This window comes from Nestor notabilis, unplaced genomic scaffold (assembly GCF_000696875.1).
Source record: "Nestor notabilis isolate BGI_N333 unplaced genomic scaffold, ASM69687v1 scaffold2741, whole genome shotgun sequence".
NCBI lineage: Eukaryota > Metazoa > Chordata > Aves > Psittaciformes > Psittacidae > Nestor > Nestor notabilis.
The window spans coordinates 14,528-38,561 of NW_009913155.1; the positions used below are offsets into that span (position 1 = coordinate 14,528).

The 24,034-nt window shown below is 37.6% G+C and overlaps 1 protein-coding gene across 1 annotated transcript in view; it reads right to left on the bottom strand.

Moving 5' to 3' along the window:
* The window catches only part of NCKAP5 (NCK-associated protein 5), an 86,676-nt gene that overhangs the window by 12,785 nt on the left and 49,857 nt on the right, over window positions 1-24,034 (bottom strand). Inside the window, exons 8-12 of the mRNA XM_010022964.1 lie at window positions 19,588-19,899; window positions 17,338-17,474; window positions 15,383-15,512; window positions 12,535-12,722; window positions 5,655-5,730 (exon numbers count right to left, since the gene is read on the bottom strand). Of these exons, the coding sequence (XP_010021266.1) occupies window positions 5,655-5,730; window positions 12,535-12,722; window positions 15,383-15,512; window positions 17,338-17,474; window positions 19,588-19,899 (843 nt within the window). The remainder of the gene's footprint in view (window positions 1-5,654; window positions 5,731-12,534; window positions 12,723-15,382; window positions 15,513-17,337; window positions 17,475-19,587; window positions 19,900-24,034) is intronic.

The window sequence follows — 24,034 nt, forward strand, 5'->3', positions numbered from 1 at the left end:
GGAAAAAAAATAAAACTGGAAGTGTTGATTTCTTCAATATTTTATATTATTCAGGATTCAAATACTTGTAAGAATGGATTAAAAATTTCCTCTGTGCACAGACTCTGTTAGGAGCCCTGTACGGACAGCAGGACTGCTGAAGGTGGTAGGTATAGTTCTGCTTATGGAAAACTCTTTGCAGGATCCGCATGTGAATTTGCTTCTGACATTCTGAAAACTCCTTAGCAAAGGGGCGATGTGTTTGTGGTTTTAGACTTTGTAATGCAAGATCATATCTTGGGTAAGAATGCTTGATGAGAATATTAAGTGATAATGATTATTTGCCTAGCTCTGCTCTGGGGCCTTCGAAGCCCTCAAAGCAGCCTGCTAACAGTACTGGATTAAATTCCAAATGCAGCTGGAAGGTAGTATTTATATTCTTTATTTAAAAATGGTGAATTTAATAGCGAAAGAGGTTTAGCAATTTGGACAGTCAGCCAGAACATCATCCTGATCTCCAGTCCTGCACTCCCAACTGCTAAGCTTTTTGTCACTATTTGAATTTCATTCTCTTTTTTTTTTCAGGCAAAAAATTCTCCATGGAAAGACAGGGGCTTGTATTGTTCTCTCTAAAGACCATCTGAAGTGCTCTTCAACATACAGGACCTGGCATTTATCCAGTGTATGTGGTAGTTAATCAAATGTTTTGCACTGACTTCAGTAGACTTTGGAGCAGACTCCTGATGCATTAGAGAGATAAATTATTTAACTTACTGAGTTCCCCTAGAAACAAAATATTGAGCTGCAAACAAAGCTAACAAACACCAAATGGGATACCATCTGCTGCAATGAACAGAACATGACCAGTTTCCCCCATGCTTGAGATTCTTCCAAAATACAATCTGACATAGGTTTGTTAAACTCCCAACTGTCTTACAGAATTGGCTTAGCACAGGTTAGCAAATACTAATGCCACCAGCAACAGCAAGCCAGACTCTGATACATCAATTTGAGTTCTCTATGATTTTATTTCTACTGGACTGTCTTGTGTAAAAGCTCAAGGGTTTTCTGCTATTCAGAGCCTATGGGGCCTATGGAGATGTTTCTGTTCATGCCCTGTGTCCTAGGGCCTGTGGACACTAAGTAGTTTCTGCCCCTGAGTAAACCTGAATGGTAATTATCTATATAATGATGCATTCATAAATCTGTATTCTTCTATCTTTTGACATCCAGACACCATGACTGACTACCTTCTAGAGAAACAGGATATGGAGGCAAAAGAAGCTCTATCTCCCACAGGAATGGCAGGAGATACCTGAAATCTCAAGTCCAGAGTATTCCCTACTTGATATCAAAGTTTTTGGCTGTGCTGGAGAATATATGGGTTCCCAAACACTTTCACAGGGACAGAAGGACACTGCTGAGCTAAATGCAGTGATACTACTAGATGCCATCAGTATTAGCCCCCTTTCCACTTAAAAAACATACTGAGCTACCAAATAGTTTTTATGTAATGTGAGGAAAAAAACTAACAGCATCTGCCTTGTAAAACAAGACAAGAAGGTGTCTTCATACCTAGATTTCCACCACAGCCAGGCGCTTCACCTTCTAGGATCACCACTACAAGTGATGAAACTACCATGAGCAAACAGAACCTCCAAAGGCTATTTAGTCTTCAGCAGTTAACCAGAAAGGCTACAGCTCTCCATATTATGCAGCTTTGAGATGGTGACTCCTGTTCTTTAGCTTGCTCTGCTGCCTCTGTTTTCATCACTGTGCTGTTAATGATGTAATATGGATTCCATGTTTTTACAATGGATTTTATTTATAGAAATGCTATATTAGGAATGTTGAACTCTCTGGTACCGTGGCTTGTTATAGTGGTTCCAAGAAACATGAAAAGTATGATGTTCCAGTAAGAGTAATCATAAAAATAGCCTGTAAAATGACACAGATGAAAGTTTTAGCATTTTTTAGTTGCTCATACACTGTTATGAAAAATGCAATAAAGAAATGGGTTTAAAAATACAAAAAAAAATCATTATTATATGATCTTAATGTTGTAGGACTAGATGAAAAAATACACATTATTTGGCCTTCCTTTTAACTCAGGGGAAAATGTCTGCTGATGTTCCATGACACTGCCCACAAAGCCAATCTACAGAAGTAGGATGCTACAGATCAAAATTCTGCCAGAGAGTGGAAGAATATCTAAACCAATTTTTGAGCACCTATATAAATACCATGATTTTCACAGGATCCGAATATATGTATCTGTCGGAGACACCAGCAAAAGCTGCAGATTTCTAGCACCTTTGAAAACTGGGCAGCTGAAGTGTCTAAATATGAATTTAGGCACAGCCATTAGGAAATGAAGCTTGAAAAATCTGGCTGATATTTTTAGTAATTAAGGGCCACAAACAAGACTCTCCAGTTAGGCTATGCAGGGCAAAATAATTCTTGCCACCATGATTAGGAAGCTAACTGCTCAGGTACTTCTATTCCTCAGTTTCAGGCATTGTCTGAAAAGCTCTTACATTCCAAATCTGCTTTGCATCTTAGTACATGTGCTAACAACAAGTTTCCCAATCTGGTAACTTTTCTGCAGATACAGTTTCTTGGTAAAGTTTAGACACTCCTGCTCTAAGAAATATCATAGGCTATTACTGCATGGTTAACATTTTAATTTCATAATGCTTACCAGTATAATATATTCATATTTAATTTCTTGATTTCCAACCACTTCCGCTTTATTCTTCATCCACCCAAATCCATCGGAGGTCTTGTTTTATGGTGTGATTTACAGAGCATTCATTCAATAACCCACAGGATATATGCATATGTAGTAAGATATCAGAAAAATAACTTTTAAATGTTTGGCAATTATTCAGATAATTCAAATAATCACTTGGGGTTTTATTTGCTGAGAATAACACTAGAGCATTTAAGGGAAGTTCTTAAGGTCACAGCTTTTTATGGTGTGTAAATGTTTTAGTGACCTCTATTAAGGATGGAAGAATGGAGTAATGCAGAGAAGGTGGCACTAACGGAAACGAGGCTATCCGGATGTCTCGGTCATTGATGAATTGATGGGCAGTTCAGGCTGGGAGGACTCTCACATGTGCTATGAAAACTTACATCACTCGTCTTAGTCTTTGTGAAAGGTAATTAGACTTTTAAATTACATAGCTATATCTTATAAACTTCCCAAACGTCCCTGTGTCAGTTCTTGCTGATTAAGTCTGCTAAATCCTGTATTTGTTTCTTCTACCAAATACAAATATTACTTTCCATTAAAATAATATGAATTATGCACAAGGCCTGGAATTCATATGCACTGTATATTTCTTACTGTATTTCACTTTGGGACTTGCTATAGAGTATTTGAGTTCCTAAAAAATATTTAACTGATATTTATTCTTAAGGATTTAGACAATGTGTCTCATATTGCAGAAAATCCAGTTTAACTTCTCATTTAAATAAAAGGTGAATTGCTTTTTGGAGATGAAAACAGCTTGTGGAACAAACAATAAACACCTGCAAATTATTTCAATATGATTTTTGCTGATATTTGCCATAAAATTTGCCTTATTTTCAAAGACTATGTTGATTAGGATACTATTGTCTGTGTACCTATGAAAACAAAAAGCATAGTCTTAAAGAGGAAGAGTTGGTAACATATTTCCAGTATACTGCCACAGTTCCTGCTACCACCAGCTGTGCAACTTACTCCTCGTGTATTTTGCTCAGAACAGAACTCATACTAAAAGATCAGTCATTTCCCACCCTTCCCTGCATGATGTTTGAGTGCTTTATGCAAAACATATCACTGTTATAGATGGGGAAGGCAAGTTTCAGCTGGAAAAAATAAAAAAAAATAAATTACAGCATTATTCATCTCATTTAACTCTGCTAATCAGATGCTCCTCTTGGAGTCAAAATATTTTCCAGCTTCAGAAAACAAAGAGCTCACTGAATACCTCTCTGCCCTACTGCTCTTATCTTGATTGAGTCAATCTAATGTTTATTGCAACCAATTTATTTTTTAGCTTTTTCTTTTATTACTAATATAATTTCTACCATTACAACAATTACACTATCTCACAAACTTACTAACAGTTATCATTTGTTGCTGTTAATGTGCCCTGAATTCCATTTTGGCCTACAGTATTATTGTCATATTCCAATTCAACACGGAGAGAAATGAAACCAAAAAGTTTTATTTCCAAAGATGGAGGACTGAAGAGTGTCTGGTTACAAATGGCAGCAACAGTAAGTGCACTTTGGGCCATGCTGCAAATCACAGCAGCTCCATCTGTCAAACCTTTAAAAAACAGCTCAGAACATTTTCCACTCAGGGAAATCACTAACAAATGATAGTTCTATTCAAGATGTACTTTTGGTTCTTATTAGACTAAAAGATCTACCTACTTACACCGAGGATCCACAGTGGCTATTAAATCCTTCCGTAATCTTCAATTATATAGGCAAATAGACGCTACAGTGCTAAGAGTGTATCTGCAAGGCACAGTGCAGTGTGATGTGAAGGTATCAGTGAGCAAGCTGGGTGGGCTGGGACCAAATGCAGTGGGGTCTTATCAACACCCTGCTTATTGCAGCTACTCAGCCCTGCTGAGAAATGACCCGGAGTAACCAAGTCATAAAGGAGCTGTGCTAATATTGTGCCCTGGCAGGCTCACTGTAAATTAGCTCTGTATAGCTCTCTGTTGCTCTGGGCATTCGTATGTAAGCAGTTTTGGACCATTCCTCTGGGGACTCCAGGAAATAAGCTGCAGGACTCTGCGATCTGGGCCAGTGGGTAACATGGTTATGCTGCTCCTACATGCTGAAAAGACAAGGTTCTCTCTGTAATTTAAAATTACTTGCTGAGATGGTGGGATATGGGGTTTCTGCTTCAGTGAGCAAGTTTTTCAACTCAAAAGGGGCCAGGTTCTTCTCTCATATTCACTCCAGCTGTGGTCACAGGACAGCTCAGTGTGTTGCCTTAAATCAGACAAGCCCACACACCTGCATCTGGCACACAACAAACTACATGGGCCCACTTCACTTGGTGCTGTGAGTTATCTGGGGATTTAGCATTATATGACACTGTGCCATAGCCACTAGAAACTGCACCTACATGCCAGTGATGCTTCAAGCCCTTAACTTTCCTCTTGCAGCTACAGCTTTTCACTTCCTCCGCATCATCTCTTAGACTCGCATCCAAACTATTCTCCTGCTAGCCTTGCACACCATGTGTTTTAAATGCCACCCAGCCTGCCGTACTATGCCAAAGACTTTCTGTCCTTCACCAATATCCAAATACTCTTTTAAAACTCTGTGCTAAAAGATATTTGAGTTAAAATGTCGCCACCTACCCGTTCCCATAAATACACTAACCAAACATAAAATAGAACTTTTACACCAGCTGGAGGGCTAGTCAGAATGGGATTTGGTGCACAATACTAAAACTACTGAGTCCATTAGTGCTAGAAGCAGAATCGTATCAGCAGATAACAGCTTCCAGGTTTTTTTAGGGTATGCTTTTCCTAAAAATATCCCTTGCATACCATTAAAAAAGTTACTTTCTCTGATGGACTCTGCCTTCCAAATGTCGTTTTGCCTTGCCAAAGCCTTTTAAAAACTTAAAAAAGTTATGGAGAATATTATCATACTCCTTGCCGAGCCATTCTCCATTGCCTGATTTTTTACTAAAACTCTCAGCAGCGTAAGAAGCCTCAGTTGTTTCACCTAGAAGGCACAGAGAGAGAAATGAGTATCTGTATAACTGCAGCTTTTTATTGTTGCCAAGCTAGTTCCTCAGGCTAACTGTAAGAATGTTCTTCCACACTACACAACATTTCTTTTAAGTGATACATGTCGAGTGAGACTTTGGTCCCAGGAGACTGCCTAGCAGTCTTCAAATTGTTTGTTTTGCTGTCTCTTCACTTTACTTTTGAGGGCAACTTTGATGGCAAGATACTCAAAACAATAAGACCTGATTAGGAATATAAGGCTCAGTAGCAGATCTCAGAATGTGAACTTGCCCTATGCAGGATTAAAAAAAAAAAAAAACATGCAGAGACGCGGGATTCGTTGATGTCTGGAGAAATCATAGCCTATTTCTAATTTCACATTTCCCCACATGAGTTGAATCAGACTTGAGGCTAGTAGAAATATTTTTATTCTGTACTACTCCCATGGGTGGTATGGTAAAATCTGTTTTCTTATCAGAGCATGCTCCTGTGGTTTTTGTCACTTACATTGTCAAATACTCCCATAAAATTCCCCTGACAATGGATCTTACATCAACTTGGGTAATTACTCAGACAGTCTTTACTTTGATGGAACAAGTATTGCATCATTCATCTGAGAATCAAAAGCCTTTGATTAAATACAAAGGAAGTCTTGCAACCCCAAGCCTGTCAGTGGGTAAATTCTATTGAGACAACTTGACAAATGGAAACACATGTAGCTTAAAGACCGCCATACATTCTACATTTAGGGAATGGAGCGGGGGGGCTGTGGTGCAGAGAGTTCCTGTTCCAGTACTCCAGTCCCTGTGAGGTAAGGCCTTGTGTGTGTGCTCTCGGTGACCTCCCCGTGGTGGCAGCAGACTTGACCTCAGCTGGCAGCACCAGCTCAGAGGCCTAGCTCTGAGCGAGCAGGCATGGATGAAGCAAGCGAGCTCGGGGGCAGCCCAGCTCCAGCTGTGCCACTTCAGGTCTTCCATGACTGGGGTGCTCTCCGAACCAAGCAGCTATGTGTGCGTGGCTCTACACCACCTGTGGCGGGTTTACACCACCCATGGCTTGGGTGCTAGCCAATCTGAGCATGGTGCTCAGAGCATGCTCCCTTTCTTTGGGCAAGGTGGTTCGCTCTGCTTTCAAAATAGAGGTGCTGAGTCCTACACGGACATACAAGTCTGCTGGGTAGTTTACTTTACCTTTGCAATACTGTCCTTTATAAAACTTTGATCCATTGTGTGGATCTTTGATACACATCCTGTGCTAATGATATGAGTTTTGCAGATCTAATACAAAAGCATAAATACAGTAAATGTTATTTTCAGTTTTTGTAACAGGGAGGAAGAAAGGATATCAGATCCTGACTGTATTAGAATGTCTGATTCTAGGCTGGCATCACCTGATGTTTACATTAACAGACCCCCTCCGTAAACATACACAATGATGCGATGTGCAATTCCTTACATGAAAAGAAAGCATTGATCTTAAAACACAAAAGACAGGTGAATGGGTCTGCAGACTTATTCCCCATCTACAAGTTGTAAAATGGCAGTATCCTCCTTAACATCTTGTGTTCATCAGGGCTGGGAAAGGAAATACAACTCATCATCTTCCTCTCTCTTTAGTCAGGCAAGGAAAATAGCAAAGAGAAGGTGAGGTTTCTGCGCTTGATACACAGTAGACTGAATTACACAGAAATCCATAATCAACTAATTCCTGGATTTGATCCAGGCCATCTAGGAACTTTCTGTTATTGACAAGGGACACCCTCTATCTTCTGTTACTTTCTAGTATAATATTTTGTAAGAGTTGATTCAAATTCTGTATGTGCAGTAACACACACATTGTACAAGACAAGCTAAGACCTAGGTCACCTAGAGCGTTTACTGTTTTCTTTCTGGTTGTAACATGAGATAGGTGTTGCTGTCTTGAGTTTACAGACAGTGAAACTGAGATCCTGAGACCAAGCAACTAGCCAGATATCACCCAGTGCTGCCCCAGCTGCAGGAATTCTCATTATTATGGAAGTATAAGCAAGGTAATTATTTAGTGCTCACTTGAGGGTGCACAGAAGTGCAGTTTCACTCTCTCAAAGACAAATGGTGGCTACAACAGCTACTTTCTACTAGCTCCCCACAGAGGAATGCTTGGGGCAATGTTCATCTTGCTAACTCTGAGTTGAAAGTTTGGTATTCAGTACAAGCTAGCTGCATTGCTGGTCAAGGCATGGAAGCAAGTAGTTCCAGAGGTCAATACCACCTTCCCACTTTGAACTCTTAGGATGCAGCTCTTCCAGCTGCTAACTGGAGTAAAATCATTCTTTTAGGCTTTTTCACATGTGACAAACAGAATCTCTCCTTCAACATTTTTGACAATGTGAAAAAAATTAGTTCTCTGTGAAAGCAGAGTGTACACAGTCTCCCTGGAACTACTTCAGACATTTCAATATGTGACTTTAAGAGTGGCTCTATTTAAGAGCCTAAGAGTGTCTTTTAAGAGGGCTTTATTTAGGAGCCTAAGAGCTTCTCTCTTTCAGAGAGAGTAAGGCACCTTCAGAAAGTGCCTCGGAGAACTCAAATCAGGCACATAAACTTTGCTGGCACGTTTTGCAAGATCTGCCTAAATAGCTGAAAGTGCCCAGCGTGCTGCTAATTCATACCCTAGCTCAAGACTTACTGATCTCTGTAAGAGATGAGACATGAACAGAAGCAGCTCATGCCTGCCTTTGTTTTCCCCTTATTCTTGTTTAGTGTAGCCTACAGAGGTGTCTAGGCTGTTTTAATTGTTGCTGTAATTCAGGAATGCTGGAACATCCTCTCTAGAATCAGCTGAGAACTCTGGGATCCTTGAGGATGGCAAGTGTTGTGCAGTTACGAAGTTTTGTTATTCTTGCTTCTAGTCTTTTTGTGGATATTCCCTTCTGATAGTACGATGCATTAAAAGCCTTGTGAACACAATGAGTCAATCATATAGCATTAACTCCCAATCAGCTTACTCAGTTGTAAAAAACCTTGAGTATATCTGGGAATGACGCCACATCAGTCCCATTTCTAAGTGCAGCTAAACCAGCAGCAATTTTTCCTTTTTCTGTATTTGCCAGTGAGTTCTAATATATACTTGGATTGCAAGACACAGTGATTTGAGCATTTGATCTCCTTCATGAATCATCTCTACTACACATACAGACTCTGCTGTGATCGTAACTTCACATTGCACATACAACCTTTTTTGTTAAATGGGCCTCCTAGTTGAATTGCTGATGCAGTCAACATTGTAGCTGTACCAGAAATGTCACATTTCTCATGTATGTCATCATAATTGAGGAAAAACAAGAGGATTTAGAAACCTGTGATGGGTACCAACCCCTTCCACAAAGGGTGTTTTCTTTAAAGTGCTCAAGACACGCCTTGAAATACAAGCAAGCCTTGGTGGTGACACAAATTGAGTAATACATAGGGACAAAGGAAAGCAAGAAGGGCTGTATTACAAAAAAGAACTATCTGATGGTTGGTGAAAAATAGAGAAGAAAATGTATTTTTCATGATGCTTTGGGATCATAAGGATGATTAAGTAATAAAATCTTTTACCATCTCTGTTACTTCTTCAAGGGACTAAAGAAGATATCAAGAAGTCTTGTGTTAGTTCTCATTGTTCATAAACAATGGGCCTGGGTGATGAAAATCTATCTTGTTTTCTGAACTCTTATAAGGAAAAGTAAACTGCTGAGCTTTTAAAGTCTAAACAGTAAGTTCATTGAAATGTGAAAGAATTTTTTCCTTGCAAAAATATGGTGGCAATCATGATGTCAGCAAACTGCTCAAGGCATTACTACTGCTGCAAGGAAGAGGAACAGCTGTTTAATGCAGGCCTCACTGAAGTTGCACTGAATAGGTGACTGCCATAGGCTGGCTGCATTGAGCTTTGGATCAGGTGCTATGTATGTTTTACTAAATCAGTGAAGTTACTGTTCAATTAAAATTAATTCATTTGATACATATAAAAATTAGTTTCTTGTTTTGAAAATCTTACATGAGGAAAATACACCATGACTCTTTGTTTAAATGGAAGTTTTATGGCCAGCATTCAATGCATCTTATTCCTTTCGTTGAAATTGTGATTTTTTTTTTCTTGTCCAAAATTCTGCAGTGAAATGATGACATTATTTCAGAATATGTTTCCCAGGTCAAAATAAATGCAACATAAAATTGGTCTTAGTGCCAAGCGAATTTAACCAGGATGCTTTTTAAGACTTGGCAGATAAGAAACTGGAACAATAAATACCTCTCCTTTCAATGCGTAAAAGCCTCTTTTGATTCCTCTAGCTGCCCATGGAGTGTCCCTTTATCACAGCAAATGCCCACTGGTGTTTTCCCTTCTGAAACTCCTTCCATGAAACACTTTTTTGCTGATTAAACTTGTTGTGTATATACTTCAGGGCAATGCTGGTGAATATGTTCAGCGAGGAGACAATTCAAAAGACAGTAAGTGGGTTAACAGAGCTTCCTGCCAGAATGTCTCATTAGAGCACCCAGTCTGAAGCCACTATCATACCAGTGCTGTACAGTCCAACTTAGATGGGCTGAGGAACTGACACAGCAGACTGTTCTTTCGACAAGCAGCATAAACTCCTCATTCTGCCCATCACAACAATTTTTTTTTTTCTTTTGGTTTTTAAAGGCTTCACACAAAATTTGGGAATGAAATTCAAAGCACGCAGCATTTCCTTTTTCAAAATGCCAAATAATCTGCACAAAAGCTTCATTTCCCCTCCCCCCCAATTTATGTTGTTTTTTTTCATAGAGTTGTTGGCCATAAGTACCTCAGTTTTTGGTGTAATGTTCCAGATCACACAGTTCTAATTTAAACAGACTGTGGATCTTCTTGGGTTGGACAAATTACAGCTTAGAAAAATTTGCTGTGCTAGTTCAAATAAGAAGTTCAGGGCAACCTGTTTTTCATGGTTACTGGCTCTCATTTGTCATTCTGAAAAGCTTAACACTAATAGGCAAATCTCTAGTGCTTTACTGAGCTTTCAGTGTTCACCGAGAGGCAATGCTGTTTTGAGAGCGATTTCATATCCCTAAAAAGTAATCTCAAAAGCCCTCCAACACAATGCATGAAAAATGCTAATGCTGAGTTCTACCTGTTGCCTTCTAGTTCACTGGTGGATTTTTACAAGGATCCTAAGGATACTTTAAGCCTTAGTTTTGTTTAAGTTTTGATGCTGATTGGGCACACTGTGGAGATGTCATATGCAAAAAATGCATGAGAAGAATCAATTAAAAATAGATGCGACTCTGAGCCACTTCTCTGTAGTGGAACCAAATCTTAACAGCTCCGTTAATAGTAAAAGCCTTCAGAAGGCAGAACTGATTTTTATATATTTTTATATAAATAGATACATACATATATAATTAATCTCATCTGCATAATTAAGCTGTGAATTTCTAGATGTTCAAGATGAGGAATTAAGTGTCCAAAGTATTTTCTTTCATCTACCCTTTTAAATACTCTTCTGCTACCTTCCTTTTTTTTTTTTTTTTTATTTTTTTTTTTCCTAGGTATGAAGCCAGATTCTTTTAAAATTGCTCTTTCTAATATGACCCAAATATGTTCAAATTGAATCATATTCTGGGTACTAGTGAAATTTGGTTGATCGGGAAATGAGGCAGATACGTTTCAGGATTTTTCTTTTGAAGTTTGTGACTCAATTTATATTCAGTTAAGCTGGGCTTTAATGCCAGCAGAGTTGGAGTAAACTGGGCATTGCCAGTTTGTTCCACACATTCCTTCTGCACATTTGGCCCGCATTCTTGAAAGCCTCTAACTTTGGTTAATCACCTCTGAAGTTACAATGCACAGTGATTTTATGAAGCTGTAAACTGGGATTTGTAAAGAGATAAATATTCTTTTTCACTTATGAACCCAGTATGCTACACAAGCAGCAGCTCATTCATTATTTTCTGCTACCACCATTGTTTATACTGTAACATACCCAAAATGTGCTGAGTGCTACACATAGAAACAAAAGAGCTTGTATTTAAAAGGAAGAGCTGGGGAAAGAGGCTGAACATGGAGGCAAAATGCTTACACTGGATCATGGCTGGGTGGCTCCATTTTCAAACAAATTGGCTTGCTAGAGTATAGAAGAGAAAAAGTCAGAAAGTGTTAGGATGAGAGGAGAAGGCATGAGAAAAGAGGAGGAAAAGAGCAGGTTGAGAAGTTGCTGTTCAGGGTTGTTGATACTGCATGATGTTCAATGTTTTTACAGACAAATAGTAAGTGGATTCACCTGAAGTAAGCATCAACATCCACCAATCAGATCAGAACTGGTCTTCATCAAAATAATGTTTAAAACCCTGAAATAAGGAGTTCCAGAGCTAACACCAAGATTGATTTCAAAAGAGACCAGAAGATAGCTGACTTCCATAGCATGGTTTCATTTGAATTTTCAGGATACTACAGATGTTTAGATGATTTACTACATGTTCTGCTACACAGATTATCTAACTACGTGGAGGAGCACTCTTAAAAGATAAATTCTGTGTTTTCTTGCTATCCTTTTATTTAAACTCTCTAATGGTAGAGTGCTAGTGCTAGCCTGTCTCTACTTGTCAATTTTGTTAGTTTAAATCTATGACAGTCGAACATCAGAATGTAACACTGTTCTAAAAATATTTACATCTTTAGTCTTCTGCAGGTCATGCTGTTTTTTTGTTATCAATCAACACACTGAGTAAAAAACAAGAGGCAAATAAAGAAAACCATTAATAAAATGAGAAGTAATATAAAAACCATAGTAACTCACACTTGGGCTCTCCTTGCCCTTGATGTCTTTACTGGAAGCCCCACTCAGCTGCTCAATTAAACTGTAATGTGTTAATTGTTCAGGTCCATCCTCTCCAAAATGGCCATAGAAACTGTGTTGGTATAAATCCAAGATTGACATTGGATTCCCCAGAAATGACTTTCTCTGATTTTGTTTTTTCTGCTCAGCTGTAAGAGGTGTTAAAAATAATACCATTATGGCATATTTAACTGATGAACTGCAGTCTATATACATTGCAATATAATGTTACAATTTTTAAATGTTTTTAAATGTTTCAAGGTATCTGGGATTCAATGTAATAAAAGCATTTAAATACTGGCTCTTAACTCTCAAATCAATACATATAAAGGGGACTGTTCATACTTAATATTCAGTGTGAAAGAGGTGGAATGAAACAGCCAGAATTAATTCTCTTTCTTTTTTAATTATAGACAGGACAGTTAATTTGGGGTCATCATTACACTTGTTTTTGTTCTTCTCTCTTAATAGTCTTACATGGCAGAGGTGCTAAGTTCCTTTAGCATGACTTTCAGTTTTACTATATTTGATAATTCTTTCCTTTTCACTACATTTTTAGCTAATGAATACAACAGTATAAAAAATACATCAGTAAGGTAAGAAACAGATCCTACCCATTTGTTACAGATCCTACTCTAATACACGAATATTAGGAATAAAACCTCAGTTTTCGAAGTCCAAGGCTGAAAACTTATTCAGAAGATCAAAACAAAACCAAATAAATTTTCTGCAGCTTCATGAAAATGCACAGGAGACAGAGGCTTACACGATCATTAGTTTCTTTCCTCACACTTTTTGTTACGCAAACTTAAACTCTACTTATAACTTACAGCACTAGAAGAACCCTAGCCTCTAGTGCCTCCAACAGAATTGCGTCGGGATAAAACCTTCATGAAATTTGAAGCAAAATATTTTCAGGGTTGAAATGGAAGAACCTGGAATATTTGGCTTATTCCCTGCTATTCTACTGACCTTCTCTGTAACATTGGGCAATGTACTGGGACTCTCATCCAAAGCCCACTAAATTAATGAAGGTCTTATCATTGACTTTTAACAGCCTTTCCATTGGGCACTCAGTCTTTCTGTTCCCGGCCTATAAATGGAAAATGAAAATGACTCCAACATTATAATTGTTCAACCAGTGAAAGTTCATCAATATTTTGGGGACTCATCTAATAAATACAATTATCTATACATATAAAAATATTCTTTATGAATTGGTTTACTGCAGCCTATGCCTCATCCTCACATGGATATTTTGAGTTGTCAGCATAAGGAAGCTAGGATCTTTAAATACAGAATAAAGTAGTGTTCCTAATACGATGTGAGAACTGCATTTATAGAGTGTGGAACAGAAATCCTGACCATAACAAATGACCACAGCAGAAATACTTTTGCAATAATGCTTTATAATTTTCTTTTCTATTTGTCTTAATCATAATTACGATTTTTAGTTGTCACTAGCCCAAAATATTAGGCATACACACAAAATTCATGATTTGCTATGTAAAACTGTGACTTCAAGTCATCCTTAGGAATTACTAAACTTGGAATCTGCTGCCATTTAATGCCACTGCTTGCACACTATAAAACCCTTTATTTGGAAATTGTGATCAATACAGAAAAAAAGTGCTTGTACACTTCTTTAACAAAACACATCATTTTTGTATTAGAACATGATGTTTAAATAGCAAAACCTGTAAAAAGAAGTGTTTATGGGCTGACTTAAATGTTTTGCAACATTTCATCTAGATTAAAGATAGAAAGTTATAGGAATAATTTAAATAAATGTCCTGGCTTCCTACTCTGCTCTCTCTCTGATGGAATCACAAAAAAAGAATTGGCTCTGAAAAAGCCAAATGTTTTAAATCCACCTCCCAGCAGACACTAAACAGTGTTTGTCAATAGTATCTAGCCATCCACGGCATTTTTAATACATTCTTCACTGTGGTATCTACTGTAGGTGCTAATTTCTGCTAGGTTAAGCTCACTGCTGTGCAGAGGGTCAACACAAATCCTATGAATCACTGAAGTACTGCTTAAGCTGTGAGGGCTTCAGTGGTGCTGAGACCCTGCACTGGCCTTTGCACTCGCCAGACTTTATCTCCTGCAGGGAAGCCATCGGCTGCGTAGGCAAGGATACAAGCTGCACTCTCCTCCCCCTCTCAGACAGCTCACATCTGCATTGAAAGGAAGCTTGTAGCACAGCAAGCCAGTGGTCAAGACAAGACAGCAATTTCTTGGGTTATTAAGCACACAAAACTATTATCTCAAGAACTTCACTTAATGTGTTTTTATCTACTGGAATTCAGTAAATTCCAAATTGCCATCAATTCTTGCAAAAAGGTTTGATACTTGAAAATGGCAATATTTACACGGAGGAGAATGGGACAGACTTCACTTCGGCACTCTGATACAGAGATTGGAAAACCATGGCCTTGATCATTGCTTTATTTCAACCAGCTAATATAATTAAAAAAAAAGAAAAAAAGAAAAAAGGAAGCTATCTTTATAGCCATCTTTTTTATTTTGTACTAATGTAACAGAAGACTTCTTTTTACTTACACTGCAGGAATTTATGCATAAAAACCTACAAATAACCCCCTGCTAGCAAAAACTGTGGAAGAAAGGAGAAAAAGATATGCACATAGAATAAAAAGCAAAAAGTAATAAAAAGCTAATAGAAAATTAGACTGAAGCAAGATGTGGGGGTAGAAAGTGAAAACTAGACAGAAAGTTCAATAAAGGACACTATCTGCTGCTGAGTCAGAGTGGAGATACACATTTTTACATACAGATTTTCAATTACCTTGTTTGTTGTTCTTTGTTAACTCTACAAAAGTCTCCTCTGCAGTTCTAAAATAATTTGTTTCATACTCTGGCTCCAGTTCAGTGTCACTGCTGCTTGCAGAGTAAGTACACACTCTCAGAGCTCTGTCCTGTACAAATAAGGGTATTGCAATTATTTAGATGATGCATATATATCAAAATAATGCTGAAGATGGTATTAAGAGTGGAACATTTTGTATTCGTCATGCAGCATATCTGGATAGTTCAACTGGAAAAAAGTCTGCAATACCCATTTAACTAACCACTTCTCCTTCAAGTAAATAATCATCAATCTGACGTGGGGGGAAATAACACATTCTTGTCCTGGTAAGTCCTCTCAGTCAGTTTGGCAGAAACAGTCCAGATTTTACCATTTTTTTCACTGTAACATTGTTTTCAAATCTACCAGCATCCTCAGAGATGCTCAGCAAGTTCAGTTTTAAACTTCTCAAATATGTATAATAGAATGTATTTGTAACATGCAAAATTATCACACAACAAATGGTTTGCTCTAAGCAATTCTACAGACAATTACAGCCAGTAGAAAACATTCATGCTTTCTAAACCAGTAAATCCTAAATTCTTCCTAAATTTACATCCCTTGTACCTAACATTTGCCTGGCTGTAGTCCAGAAGCCATTTACACACATTCATATGCAAGCTACACCCACAATGACCTTCTCATTCTTAGCCAGACTAATTAGCAGTAACACACATATCGTGTTAAGATGGTTTTGGGACTAGAGGTGGTCATTCACGACTGGTTCATGGTGAAGCCTACACTGATGTGGTGGTTACTTGGAGGTCAATACTATTGCACTACAGAGGATTCACCACCAGTTTTTCAATGACATACAAGTAATTTTAGCTCCCTGTTTCTGTTCTAAACATCCTGAGCATGGGTCATATAAATATAGGCACATCAGACCCACAGGAGTATAAGGCTGTAGTAGATAGGTTCACAGTGTAACCTAATGCCATTAAGCTATAAAGGGCAGAACCCATTTCTGCATAAGTGGCAAGAGGATCCTGACAGCCAATTTTATTGGAGGCTGACATGAGTCTGACTGGGAATGAGTGGGAAAAGCACCCCATTGTGATTGGCCCAAAGGTTCTGTGCATCCTTGGCATAGGCTTCCTCAGGAGAGGATATATGAAGGAAACCAGGACACCCACTTGGTAAATACATGGATAAAGCAGACATGCAAAAAAGCTCTGCAACAAAATGTTTTTAGCCTTTTGTAATGTAAGACTTATTAGCTAGCAGTCTGACAGTTCCCTTGCTTAACGCCCACTTTCTTGATAAAATTTTTTCTCTCTTTGCTAACCTGCTGACCCTATACTTCTCACGGGGCTTGACAGCCTGGCGTTCCTGAATATTAGTAACTTGACAAGCATCAGAAGTAGCTTTTACACAGAATTTGCCTGTTTGTTCTTCCTGCAGTTTTCATGACAAGATTGAAGGACAGACAGATCATTGCAGGGATTAACCAAAACCACATAGAAACATACAAGAATTTTCCTGTTCACAATACTGTCATAGTACATCTCAAACACTCACATACATGGCCATACAGACAAGGAAACCTCGACCTGGAGAAAAAAAAGCTATCTGAATCTCATGGAAAGAAAACAAATGAGACCAAGTTTCTTGAAGAGAAAAACAGGGGTAAAGGTCTCCATTTCTTTGTCTATAAAATGCCTGTGAGGATTTTAATTAAAACGTGTTTGTAAACCATGAGGGCAAAGTGGCCTTAGGTGCTGTATTATTATTATTATTAATAAATAATGGATTGCAAATGAAGGACAAGAAAATAAATGTACCTGTTATGACTGCTAGTTATTCTTCCCACTATATTAAAACCATTCACCATTTCTGCTTCTTTATACCACAATACATCTCTCATTTAATAAATGACACTTTTTAACTTATACCTTTGTTTTAGTAGTTTTCTTGGTGGTCCACTCTGGAAGAACTTTTCTATTTTCCACAGTTTCTTCAGTATGCTTTAATGATGCAGAGGTCATAGAATTTGGTTCTTGTTCACTTTGCTTTGCAAGATTAATTATTCCTGAATGAAGAGAGGCATTATCTAAACTATAGGTCTCATCAGCATCTTCATGACAGTGTTTCAATTATAATTCAGTAAAACCTGAGGGCAAGTCATTATGTCAAATAATATTTTACTACTCCAAGGAACAAGTTACTAACATACTGGAATAATTCTAACAAGTACAATGGCAGAATTTGATCCAAAGCCTTTTCCTGTTAACAAGAGAAGAGGAAGGCATGAATTTAAATCCCTCTATTAGTTTTAAAGTATATACTCTTTCAAATAAGAAACAACATTCAATAACTACTTCTAGGCATTGTAGGATCTGCTTTGCTATTTTATGTTCTCAGAGAGAGAACAGTCTTTTACTATAATTATAACTACAAGTACCTTTCTAGCAGAAAGCTAGCCTTTTTATTTGCTATATTTGCACTATGCAAAATCAGAACATCACAGAAGATATATGGTGCATATGAAATAAAGTGATAATTGTAATTTGGATGAGAAAGTGAGGGAGAGAATAATTGAATGAAAATATTCTAGTAAAGAATGAGTTGACCCCACCAACTGATGTATACTACTATTTTAACATCTTTTCATGACAATTTAATTAAGATACAAACCTTACAAGGTTGGTGCAGTGAATATTAGCATTGAGATCAGGACAATCTTACTGCTACTGACTTCTTATGAAGCAATTCAATGCTTGCAGTTTCTATTCAATTTGTTATAATGACAGTGTTTAATCATGGACTCTATAGCACACTGCTGAATTGAGGTCACACATGTGGCTATTGAAGCATGTAGCATATAATCTATAACTAAGATTTCTTTTCTGAATCCGTCTTGGCTGTACCATTAATTAACAGTACATTTATTTAAAAATACTAAGTATTAAAATATACTTCAGTTAGATTTTATTTGAAACAAGTAGGGGAGTCTGCAACGAAGCATATGATGCATGTTTGCAGTCTATTATACCATTACAATCCCACACTGGGAATATTGCTATATCAACTAAGTTCTAAGATGTTTAATTAGAATTCTTCTGTTATGCATTTTGTGAACACATAGAAGAGGTTTTTTTCCTCCTAGGCTCAATATACATTAGCTCATTAGCAGAATACGTATTTGATGGCCTTAAACTAAGCTTAAACTTGATATTTAACCTTACATGCTGATTACATGGAAAGTCTCTTAGAGTGATGCAGATTTATGTAAGTTAAATACTCACAACTTTTATAGAAGCAATAAATAGTTACACTGACAAAGTGCTAACAACCAGAACTCCAATAAATACATGATATTGCATTGGGTCAAGATAAAAAAGTACTCTTCCCCATTAAACCAATTACTTTTACTGCTTTTTGTACCATATCTATCATGCTGACTATGAAAAATTCCGTGTTATGAACACTTTATTTAGTGGTTTCTATTGTTACTGACATACATATCGATAATTCAAAACCCTTCAGAAATGTATATAAATGGTCAGTGTGCATTTATGAAAAAATGCACAGAGTTCAATGGAACCATTTACTAATACCAAATTATTTGTTGGTGCTTTCCTGGATACCTTTTATTCCTTTCAGTTTTTGCTTTCTAGTTTAAACACACATGTAGCTGATCAGTGAAAGTAAGGTATTTTATGTTCGTCTACAGAAATGTATTCCTATAATGTAGTAAAGTAATGAGAGTATTATTTGAGGTCCAGGCCATATGTTCGTTAGCACTGAGGCCAAATGAGTCTTTAGACCAAGTCTGGTTTCAAAAGCAAGTCTTTATGAATACATCTTTTCTATGTCACAACATGACTGTGCTTTGTACTTTGCTGCAAAGGCTGATCCTGAGTATTTCAAGGCTGGCATATGTTTTTTCTTCAAGTACTGTTTCTTGAGAAAAGGATTTAAATACTTAACACATTTTTCTTTCTCTGATAAGCATTATGTGTAAAAAAATTTCCATACAGTTCAGGTCTCAAACTTCTTAACCTTATGCATTCATAAAAAGAACATCTTCTGCTTTGCATTTAACATTTGTGTTATCAATTGTCATTATTATAGGACTTCTGCTAATCAAAACAGACATCAGGGCAGAAATAATGTGATTTTCAGTGTAATTGACATTTTACCTGAGGAAGCTGGTTTTGGAAGGCGACTTTGAAAAGGTCGTATACCTTTGGCAGTCATGGCCGGATCAGATGTTGAGTGACTAATTATGCTTTCCACAGACTCCTGGCTCTTAGCTGTTGAAGGCACTTCTCGCTCAAGAGTTTTGGCTTTTACTGAAGGAGCTGAAAGAACTTGCTCAGACGGTGCAAGGACTTCTATTTCCAGAGCTGACTCTTGCTTAGAAACATGTCGCCCTGTAGATCGGTTCCCTGAGTCAGGAAGGGGGAAAGTTCCAATCCCGCTGTCCAGTGTCCTCATCTGGCAGCAAGACTCTAAGATACAGGAAAATCATGTGACAGGGTAGAGCTAAAGGTGTCACCAGTATTTAAAGACAGTGACAGGGTCTACAGAAAAAAAGGGCATCTTCAAGAGAAGGTTTCAAGGAAAGAAAAGCTTTGCATTTTGTGAGTATGCCATTACCTGTCATTTGTATTAAACTAACAGATGCCAAAATACTGAAATTGCCCTCGTTCAGAGTTACGGTGTGGTAATTAATAAGAAGGGCATGTCCTAGAAAGTGATTACAGCTGGAATTTTTAATTTTTTTACTTCGAAGGCCCACAGAAAGTCTGGAGAGTACCAGTGTGAGGCATTGAGTAACGTAACATATTTTTTCCGACATAAACCCACACTCCACAAAAGCTTGACCTCTCCATACCTCTGCTTAATTGTTTCTCTTACAAGAAGTTGTTTATCAAAATGTACCATTTATTCTTACACAAAATTAAGTTCTACAGAATTTCCCTGAGATACCTGCCTCTCAGAGTGTCCTGAAAAACTTGGATAGCAACAGCCATGCCTTATTACGCTTTGTTTTGCACATCCCATTTGGGTTAAGGGTACACTTCCTAACACCATGCCAGACAGGGGTGTATTACTTGTTTTGGAAGCAGTATGGTCACCCATAGCCCTCCAGCTTATTCATCCTACTGGAAAGTTGCTCTGCTAACCATGGAACAGAGAAAGATGAAAGTGTAGATATGTGCACATTGCTGTTCTAGCAACTAGGATCTAAGAGCACCACTCTGCCCTGCCATTATTTATTGATTTCCGGAGACTTGCTTTTTCTTTGTATAATGAGCAAACAATATAAAAGAGACTATGATTGCAAAGTCCTTCTGAGAGGCATAAGCACCAAGAAGGGAACTTCAGCACTAATGGTTAGAAAATGAGCATAATTTAGGTTAAATGTCTGGAAACGTCCCTTGACAGTGAGATTTTCAGTCTGTGGCAGACGCTCCCAAAGGAAGTAGAGGAATTTCTTTTCCTTTGAGCAATTTAAGGCTACACTAGATAAAAGATATACTGCAGTGAACAACTGTAGTCTAGCAGGAGATGCAGAATATGACCCAATACATCTTTTCCATCTCTATTTTCTGTGTCCCTGAGTATTGATTTTTTTTATGATATGCCTATTTGTTGTTTAAGTCTGTTGTAGTTAGCAGTCCTCTGTCAAATAATTTTCACTACTTTTTCCTCTGCAGTGTTTCTGATACTCTCAGAAATTCAGAAGTATTGCTCCTCTACAGGTTTTGCCTTTTGTTTTTGAAAAAAGAACACTAATATGGTCATTTTCCATTAATGTCTTCATCTCAATGGACCTTATTTGATAGCAAATTAAAGATAAATTAAATCTCTATTTATGATTTCTGGCTCTTGTCAAAAGAAAAGCAGTCTATATTCACACGGTCCTCATTACCTTATTCTCCTCATTCAGGATCAAAGAAAGATTGAAAGTCATACTAAGGACACTCGCAACAGCAAAATGAACTAGCCATCTTTTAAAAGGGCAACAAGTGACTCTGATTTCCTCCACACAATTATTGAATCCCAATTAATTCTTTCCATAGGTAAGAGGAGATGAGTTTGGAAGCCGTCGCTAGCTAGCAACTATGTTTTCGATCACATTTTCAGCCTAATGTGCCATAATTATATTGGTTCTGCTGCATCAAAGGGAGGTATCCCAGCCACTGAACCCTTACTCTAGTTATCCATCCCCCATTATATTTTGTTTTGTTTTTGAATAGTGAACTGTTACTCTCAGTATATAATAGAGTACAGAAAAGTAAGTAAAAATGCTAGGTGTCTGACCTTGCCATTTATTCTGTAGATAACCAAGCTTAAACAGCATGTTAGCTCATGCACAGGTATTGCTTCAACTAATGACCATCAGTGACAGTTAGTATACAAAGGAAAATAGAGAATAAGAAAGGACTTCCACTAGTTACCTCTTGACCAGAAGAAAGACTAGTGCAGCACTAGTTATGTTGGAGAGGCAGAGCTCTTCAACAGAGACATGGAGTAAACTGGAAGCACCACAGAAAAGAACATCCTGAAAATAAAAATCTGGAGTCTCCCCTCTACTGTCCATACAGTTAATGCTGGATCTGATTTTGCAACCCCGTTCCACAGGGACTCTGAATGACTTTGTAGCGTTATTTCCTTTCTGAGCATTCTCTAAGAAACTGAAAACTCATTCTTTCCTAATTGTCACAAGAAAATTAAGTAGACTCAAAATGTATACTGAACAGCAAAGCTACATCTTTTGCTCAGGGATAACTGGAATATGAATCCTATTTTATCTTCTAAGGTCCTGTTTCTTAAAATGACATAAAGATTTGTCTTGCCCGCTTGTGTATGTCTAGGAATTGTCCATAGAAGCAATGGCATAAAATCAAAAGAAATTAATACCAAGGGGCATACTTGCAAGAAAATAGTCTCATGATGTTCCCAGCAGCTGGGAGAGTGATGAAGGAGCAGACTAGGAGTGTCATATTTAATTAACAGGAAAAACAGTTTTAATCCATTATAGTCTTCCTTCATAGAGACTTTACCCATGCTAAAGTAAATGCACCAAGTGGAAAACAGATGTTTGAAACAGGTCACTAATTTTAAATTTTGAACTAGCACAAAAGGGCATGCTCAAAGCTCAGCAGCTCCCATTGTGACACAAGATATTTCTGAAAAATGCTGTGATTCAACCATGTTGAATAATTCTCAAAAACCTGGTTCAAATCCAGACAGTACACCACGAAATTCTTATGGATGTTAATTTTTCACTAATAAAAGTAACTAATTCCCCCTAAAGCTATACTATACAGATAAAAAAGTATCTCTTGGAACAATCTGTATTATTGAATTAATGAATATACATTATTTTGTGTTGTTTTTAAACTTTCATGAAGCAACTTCAAAATAAAAAAATAGTTATATTTCTCAGTGACAGCTTTCAAACCCAACAGTTCATGGCCCATCTGATTTCATCAGTTGCATTGACACTTCAAATGACTGTTACCGGCAAGAGCTGCACAAGACTACATAATGAAAATACGCAAAAGTTAAACCTCCGATGCTGCGACAGTACTGCTCAATATATGAAAAATGATTCTGCAAAACATTAAAGTCTGAAGAGAGTTATATATGAGCTTAATTGCTTTTGCTTGCAGATTTTTCCTGGCACACAAGCCAAATTCCCTGCCTGATTCAGGGTTTTTTTGTCCTCACTTTCCCTGCCAGGGAAGAAAGCAGCTCAACAATGGTAGTTTTTATAGTGGACACAGACAGACACACAATCTGCCATTACACTGAACAATCAACCAGAATCAAAAATCTGAAATACTGAAATAACCCCTTCTTTCCCTCCAATTATGTGGATCTGAGTTTGGGCAGAAAACAAAGTTCCTACAAATCCTACAGTAGAGGAACATTTCTCAAAACTGAAAGCAGAAATAAGGAAGAATTTAGAGAAATTTCTTGCAGATCAAGAAACTCCTGACTGCACAAGAAACTTCTGATGACAGGGTGTTGTAAGAGCTTTAGGGATAATTTGAGGAAGACCTTTAATGTTGAGAAGCTTCTCAGACACTAAACAAAATGAGTTAACACTGCATAGAATTTTCTGAAAGTTTGCTGAACTCCCTACTTCTCAAAATTTTTAGGTTTAACATTTTTCACAGGCAAGATAATTGAGCAGTTCATGTCCTACATCATCTGGACACCAGGGTAATTTGAACATTTGGACAGGCATTGGCATATTCCAACATCCCTCGTGTTTTACCAGAGTTTTCTGGTACCAGTAAACCATAAAGACCTCTTCAACATGGAGACAGCACCCAAATTAGAGCAAATAAAAAGGATCTTTGAAAACTGTGCACCATTCTGAGGGCATGGACAAGAGGAGCACAGAAAAGGGACATACACTCAGGCTGGTAGGTATCAGGAATTCTAAAAATGAGATCACTGGCGAAAATTACAACAGCAGCTTCTTCTGTGTTTTTTTTATATCTGCCTCTGAAACGCAAAGTTACAGAGTTAGAAGTAAACAGAGGCCACTGACAACACAGAATTCTTTAAAGTCTTTCAGGGCATTCTCCTGAGCATAGATCATTAAAAAATGCACCTTGCACA